This window comes from Semicossyphus pulcher, unplaced genomic scaffold (assembly GCF_022749685.1).
Source record: "Semicossyphus pulcher isolate SPU_LCO1_2020_fin unplaced genomic scaffold, fSemPul1.0.p SCAF_13, whole genome shotgun sequence".
In the NCBI taxonomy this organism is placed as follows: domain Eukaryota; kingdom Metazoa; phylum Chordata; class Actinopteri; order Labriformes; family Labridae; genus Semicossyphus; species Semicossyphus pulcher.
This window is the reverse complement of record NW_027211637.1, coordinates 26189755-26197101: the sequence shown is the minus strand read 5'-3', so window position 1 is coordinate 26197101 and position 7347 is coordinate 26189755. Positions and strand designations below refer to the sequence as shown.

Sequence of the window (7347 nt, the reverse complement as noted above, 5' to 3'; positions counted from 1 at the left end):
CTCATGCACTCTGATGATGACATTAGTTTCTGATGTTGTTGGAACATGCAGTCACACTTGTAGTGAGAGGTGACTCATGTTTTCAATGTGTTTTCTTCCTTCTGTTAAGCCATATCCTCTCACAATCTGCATGCAGAACACTTTCTCTCTACATGTTGGCTGATGTATTGAAAAATTCTGAAATGTTAGTATTCCATTGCTGATGCATGTCAATAAGTCAAAGTGTAACACAGGTTTACAATTTAGGTATTAAATTATAAACATTTTTTTTAAAATTATGTCATAAACCCATCAAACTAATATCTGAATGGATGGTTATATCGAGCTTTTACTAAGCAATCAAAAGCTCCTGTTGTACGTCATGACGTCAACACCCTCCTGCGTACCGACGACACAGAGGTGTAGGATGTAGCACAAGACGTGGCTAGCGAGCTAGTAGATACAGTAGGACGTTCGAAAATACATAAATATCGTTATTGGGATCTGTTGTACTACACGTTGAAGTGAGTATATCGGTAAGTTAAAATGTTTTCTTCTAATATGGTTGATTGTAAACATCCATTTAGCGCTGTAGTTAGCCCAGACTGAGGTCTGTCTGATTAGCTCCAAAGCTAATATCCAGAGGAAACCAACGGTACAGTGGGCGATAGCATGGCTATCCAGTTAGCAAGTGTTAGCCACATTTAATTAATGACGGACAAACTGTACTAATGTCTGAGCTCAAGCAACGGACTGTTTATTCAAGGTGACATCATTTAGGCTCGTTACAGACCAAAAGGCATTACAATTAAGAGTAATGTAAACCGCTAAATGGCATCATACACGTAGCTAACGTTAGCATGAAAGGTTAGCTTGTTGCAGGGCATGCTGAGTGCGATGGGAGGAAAGGATCTGTAACTGTTAAATCGCCTCCACACCGGTTCGTGCTGCTTTTACTGAAATTAGGTCAGACAGCAGTCGGCTGGGACAACAGGATGCTCTCCTCAAATGTTGGAGCTCTGCTGCATTTTTACATGTCGAGGATAACGTTAGACTACCACTTACATTACGGATTAAGGACATCGCTTTTTGGCTCTCGGATGTGTATAAATATGGCTGTATGCTTAAATGACTTGAGTCATTGTGCCTTTGCAGCTGTTATTGATTTTATTGATTACAAGAAAATTCTGTTTATCACATTGTAATATTTCACTCTTCTATTAAGTTTTAATTGAATCATTTTTGTTATAAGAATAGTATCTGATTGTAATTTTGAAAATCACTGATCTCTCGGCTCAATGTCTGTAATTGCGATCGATCCAATCATCAGCCACCCAATAATCTTTCAAAAAATAAATTATCAATGTGAGTAATTTCATATTTTTGTTTGCAGGGAGTCTCTGAGTCTTTTTTGGCAGACAGATTATTTCTGCCAGATGTGACGCATCAGCTTTTCATCAAGAGCTGGATGGAAGTAATCAAGGCCTTTTGTGAGTGAGGTAGGTTCAAATTATTTTTATGTATAGGTGTGATATATCTACAGTCAGATCTTGATTCAGTCTGAAATCCTAATTTGCTCTGTGTCTTTTTCAGGAGGCTGTGGGTCCCAGTAATGTACCATGGGGTACGACGTTACGAGGTTCCAAGGGGAGGTGGATGAAGACCTGCTGTGCCCTATATGTAGTGGAGTGCTCGAAGAACCAGTGCAGGCAAGAACCTGTCTGAAAGATTAATATCCACCTTTGATTGCATCAGCATTTTTCAAATGTTTAATTCCTCTGGCCTTGTGTTCTCATTTTCATTTCAGGCTCCACACTGTGAGCATGCCTTCTGCAATGCCTGTATAACACAGTGGTTTGCCCAGCAGCAAATTTGTCCTGTTGACCGCACGGTTGTGACGCTAGCTCACCTCCGGCCTGTGCCCCGCATCATGCGCAACATGCTGTCAAAGCTTCAGATCAACTGTGACAATGCGGGCTTTGGCTGTACAGCAACACTACGGCTGGACCAGCTGCAGTCACATCTTAAAGACTGTGAGCACAACCCCAAAAGGCCCGTCAACTGTGAGGAGGGATGTGGGTGAGTGGATATCATTTGGCAGAATATGTACACTGCATTATAACAGTTGGTTGAATTGATTATGAATATCTTGTCACCCTTTTAGAACCAGTAATTAAGTCTGTAGCTTCACAAGTCTCAAGTCGCATCTAGTCCAAACATTCAACCAAAACATTTATAATAATCACTATTAAATTGTACGCACGTTATAATATCATAAATATATCAAACCAGAAAATGTGTGACCTGTCCGCTGAATGGTGTGATGGTAAAAATTATTTCTTTTTTCTTTTAATTCCACCTCACTGTTGTAGGCTTGAGATGCCCAAAGATGAGCTACCAAACCATAACTGCATCAAACACTTGCGGAGCGTCGTCCAGCTGCAACAGACAAAGATCTCAGAGCTGGAGAAAACGGTGGCCGAGCATAAACACCAGTTGGGAGAACAAGTAAGAATAATTGCCTGCTTACTGATATATTAGCCACAAACATCCTGGAGAATATTGTTTAGACATTTCTGTGGAACAGGTTTCAAAATAACCAAGAGCACATTTCTTTATGTTGACTTAATTTCTTCCTAAGTAGCTGCTCTGTTTGAGGAACTAAATGTTTTTTTGAATTACTAAAACATTTTTGTATGAACTATGGCTGTTGTTTTTAAAGGGTGTTTGCCTGACAGGGTCTTTTTTTATTATTTGAGTGTGATATGTATTTGTAGAAAAAGGACTGTATGGATGCATGTCTCTGGACATGTTCTGTTTGTGTTTGGTACTGTGTACGTCATTGTTTCATATTTCTAAGAGTGACTTTGATTTAGTTTAGTGTTAAAGAATTAGATTTTTTGTGTAATCTGACTGTACTGCAGTTTTTATTAAATTGCATGTTTTTAATCTCCTTTTTTAAAGTCCTTGGTGTGTGTGACATAGAACCATAGATGCGTGTTGTCATGATACAGTTCTATAAAGAAGGCTAAGAAAAATATTTATTGTCACTTAACCCTGTTAGGCACTGCAGTAACTATATATCTTCCTAATAGCTAGATTGGAATCTGACAAAGCTAAAATGTTTCAAGATCAATATTTGTCCCAAAAAAATCCAATAAAAGTGATTCAAGAGCTGAGACTGCTGACTCATGCAGCTTTTCATGGCAGCCAACAGACCGTTAATTTGCTAGTTATAAATTCATGTCCAGTTTTAGGAGCTTTTGTGAAATCAGTCATTAAAAAGATGCTTTTAATTTCCAGAAACGGGACATTCAGCTGCTAAAAGCCTACATGAGAGCCATCCGAAGTGCTAACCCAAACCTGCAAAACCTGGAGGAGAGCATCGAGTACAATGAGATCTTAGAGTGAGTGAAAAATCATCTCTTCTCTTGCATGGCGTTCTATTATTTATCATGTCAGGAAGCTGCAGCTCAGTCCTTAACTTTCTTGTGGTTTTCACTTGATATTATCTCCAGGTGGGTGAACTCCATGCAGCCTGCTCGGGTGACACGCTGGGGCGGCATGATCTCCACTCCTGATGCTGTGCTTCAGGCAGTCATCAAACGCTCCCTCATCGACAGCGGCTGTCCCCTCTCCATTGTGAACGACCTGATTGAGAACGCCCACGAGCGGAACTGGCCGCAGGGACTGGCCACGCTCGAGACGCGGCAGATGAACAGGCGCTACTATGAGAACTACGTTGCCAAGCGTATCCCTGGCAAGCAGGCAGTGGTGGTGATGGCCTGTGAGAATCAGCATATGGGGGAGGACATGATCCTGGAGCCCGGCCTGGTCATGATCTTTGCGCACGGAGTGGAGGAGATCTTATAACTATACAGCGAGCAGAGCTGAACCAGAGACAAGTTGGGACGTTGCTTTGGGGGTGTGCTGTGAGGAGATGTTTTTTTTCCTCATTGAAGTGAAACAAATCCGGCTTATTTAAATTAATATCTTCTATGAGGCTCACTCCTTAGCTTGATACCTATGCCTTAAAGTAAGGACAATTATATTATGAACCTGTTAAATAGAAACCTAATCTGACTGATCTAAGATAAAAGGTAAGATGTGATGTTTACAAGGTTTATATTTGGTGCATTATATGATCTGATTGTTCTGCTCCGTGTCCTAATATAGTAATAAGCTTGAGCCCCCGTTTAATGTCCTCAGTTGTATAAATGCCTGTAAATACAAATACTATATTGAATTATAAATGTCATTCTCTTACTCCTCTCACTGTAATTAGATTGTGATTTTTGTTCAACTCTGTTCTGTTTCGTCAGCCTGTGTTTCTGTCAGCAGGGACGTCAACTCGGAAGATTTTTTCGCGTGCTTGCTTTAGCGTTTAGTTTCCTGTGAATATTTCACAAGACATTGTGCTTCTCAGTTTAGATTGTCTAAACCTTCTGTGCCATTTGTTTTATTTATTGTGTTGCCTTTTACATAAACATGCTTGAAGATGTTACCATTTGATGTATGGAAATCTGCCTTTTCGGTGAATTTGAAGTTCATTGCAGGAAGAAAATTGATTTTGTGTTTGTTGCCTCAGTTGTAAATATAAAGTCTGTATGTTGGGTCCAGTTGAAGTGTTAAATCTGAAGTTTAACATTTGGGATTTAACTATGTATAATGAGTTTTATTTGACAAATTGTAATGGCTCAGTTGATATACAAGCTGATCCTTTTGTCTTTTTCTGATTGAAATATAGACATTGATATTCTCATTCTTCACAGTTAGCAAACATACGTTCACTGACATATCACTAAAAAAAAAAACATAGCTTGGAGATTGTAAAAAATATTTGTGAAATCACTCTAATTGCTTTTGAAAGGTATAATGTGTCACCATTAGTCACTTATTGCTGTATTAAGACGAACAAGACTGCAGACGTCCGGCATCAAAGCCCACACAAGTGCAGTAAACAGATAAGTATGGATTGTGCCCTTTATTGTTTTCCCTGTTAATGTTTTTGTTTTGTGTCTGTTATGTACCGTGTTGTACAGACAAGAAAGTAATAAAAATGTCGAACTTCATTCCAAAAGAATGTGTTTTCGCATTTGGATAATTATATATTTAGCATCTTAATGAGGAAAAAAAATGCAGTTCCTTTTTTAACCACACCATGTCACCAGCGATCCGCAGGGAGGTGCAGCTGTTGAAAGCACATCAGCTGAATACATTACGTAAAAATGTCAGGGTAGAGAAAAGGACTGCTGCTTTTAAGAAATCAGGGCGGCGAGGAGGAGATGTGGGATATGAAATGCCGTTGAACCAGATTAAGAAAAGGGAAGAGGAAAGTTAAACCACAAAACTCAGGGAGGAAGGTCTGACTGCTCTGTCCTGACTCACTCTCCTTTTCTCTGTCTAACCCAGACACCCACACGCTTTCCGTGTCTGCTATCCTCCACAGCCTGCCCTGTCCTCATTGTGAAGCCTAATCCCTCACCATTGTGGTCACTGGAATGTGAAATCATGTGCTTTACCAAATACTGGCTCTATAATTGTCTACACATTATTATGTGATGTGGTTTGTCGCTTAAAGGCATACAGCAGCCTCCACACTAAAATATCTGATACAAATACCTCGGTATAAGCTTTAAAACACTGTAATGCTGTTGTTTAAACAGAACACATAAGTACTAGAGGCCTGTATGCAGTGCTGGATTTGGTATTCAAATGTTATAGTAAAACCAGCAATACTTCACTTTATAAAATAACCAAAAACAAGGAAAGTAAAAGTTGTGCATTTAAATTGAAAAAACAAAATAATATAAGAGTGGTCTCTGTGGGTGATACGCATTGTGTATTATATGGTAAGATGATTTATGCTGATGTAATGTACTTCGTAATAGGTAACTGTCATCCTACTCCTGTCAACGGTGACTTCCCATTCCATCCTATATCTTGTTATACAATCTTAATTTGTTAAATTGACTAGCTGCTATAAAGTATGATAGAAATGTAATGAAGTTTAAGTTACAAAGTTGAATGAATCGGAAATAATTGAAGTACAAGTACCTTGAATTTGTACTTCAGTAGAATATTTCAGTAGCTGTACATGTAACTTTTTTCTCAACTTTATTGAACATTATGTAAAAACACAAACATAGCTGTAACGTAACCCTTCTTACTGTATGCGCTTTAGTAAGTAAAATCCTCATTTCTGATTGGCTGCAGGTGATGTTCCCATCAACCACTCATTTTAATGCCCTTTTATATCAATGCGTGATGCACGTGCAACTGAAGGTAACCATAGCAACAGTACTTGTAAAAATTAACGGTTGGCTGTTGTTGGAAAACAGCCTAACCAACTTTAATATGTGGTTAGTTACGCTGTGATTCCCAACCTTACTACATAAAAATACAAAAATATAGATATGTCAAATGTCTCCGGCTATGAGAACAATATGTAGGAGCGAGTAATCTGTGCTCCGCGAAGTTGGGACTGTTCTATTCAGTAGCTAGCTAGCTAGCTAGAGTTCTACAGTAAGTAAGCTAACAATTTTTCTTTGCGTGGCTTCTTATTTAATTTAACTGTCAGATAGAGGTTAGAAAATATATAAGTTTATTTGTTGTAATGTTTAGTTTTGTTTACTTATATATTTCACTCTATGTTTATATTTTTATTAGCCTGCGGCTTATAAGGTAGTCACAAATCGTATAGCCTAGCATACAGGGCATACTATTACATCATAATGTTACACAAAAAGATTTTGGCGCCCCCTGTGGACAAAGCCGTACCTCTTCTCATTGCTGATTTTGTCCTGTACATGCTTAAGTGTTGGTTTTTAACAAAAAAATCTTGTCCTGCTTTCTTTAACAGTCATATGTATCACTCATTTTACATTTTTGCCCTGGAAAACTTTAAACAAAGGCGGAGTGCAGTGCTTCGTCTGACACCTACCCGCCACCAGCAGTTTCAGGCATTATAAATAACTATATAGAAATAATCCATCTAGTCGCTGATTATCTGGTTTGCTTTTGTAGGTTATTTAGATAATTAATTTCAGTCCGTTTCAGGACCAGCAAAAAACTCCTCACAGGAGCTTTAAATACACTTCCTTAAGAGCAATTTTACTGGAGCCATTACAAGTATAAGTCTGTTTAAATGTTAAAAATGCTAAGTTAGTGAAATTGCATTGATTGCCTTTAAAAGAGCAGAATGATGATTTTACTGTTACAGCTTCCAGCTGCATAATTCTGATGAGCATTACTGTGCAACTTTGCAGATGGATGCACGCCGCTGCAACGCGTGTGTATTGGCTAGCAGAGAGGGCGCAGAGCAGCTGAGGCGGCGCTTGACAGGAGGGATCCTCACCCAGTCTCTGC

General features: G+C 38.9%; 1 protein-coding gene across 2 annotated transcripts; it reads left to right on the top strand.

The window, feature by feature from the left end:
- Positions 1 to 410: 410 nt before the first annotated feature.
- Positions 411 to 5051, top strand: rnf41 (ring finger protein 41). Of its 2 annotated transcripts, none has more exons than XM_069660305.1 (7): positions 411 to 503; positions 1373 to 1478; positions 1573 to 1688; positions 1787 to 2058; positions 2352 to 2487; positions 3283 to 3386; positions 3498 to 5051. In XM_069660305.1, the coding sequence occupies exons 3-7, from the start codon at positions 1599 to 1601 to the stop codon at positions 3850 to 3852; spliced, it is 957 nt and encodes a 318-aa protein (XP_069516406.1). In that variant the 5' UTR covers positions 411 to 503; positions 1373 to 1478; positions 1573 to 1598; the 3' UTR covers positions 3853 to 5051. The 2 variants fall into 2 exon arrangements, with proteins under 2 accessions (XP_069516406.1, XP_069516405.1); XM_069660304.1 differs by having other exon boundaries at positions 411 to 515.
- The last annotated feature ends 2296 nt before the right edge of the window (positions 5052 to 7347 follow it).

Excerpts from the sequence above, each read along its gene's own strand:
- rnf41 (XM_069660305.1), top strand. The coding sequence starts at position 1,599 with ATGGGGTACGACGTTACGAGGTTCCAAGGGGAGGTGGATGAAGACCTG. Across the intron at positions 1,689-1,786 it reads TGCTCGAAGAACCAGTGCAG|GCTCCACACTGTGAGCATGC; the intron begins GCAAGAACCTGT and ends TTTTCATTTCAG. Across the intron at positions 2,059-2,351 it reads AACTGTGAGGAGGGATGTGG|GCTTGAGATGCCCAAAGATG; the intron begins GTGAGTGGATAT and ends TCACTGTTGTAG.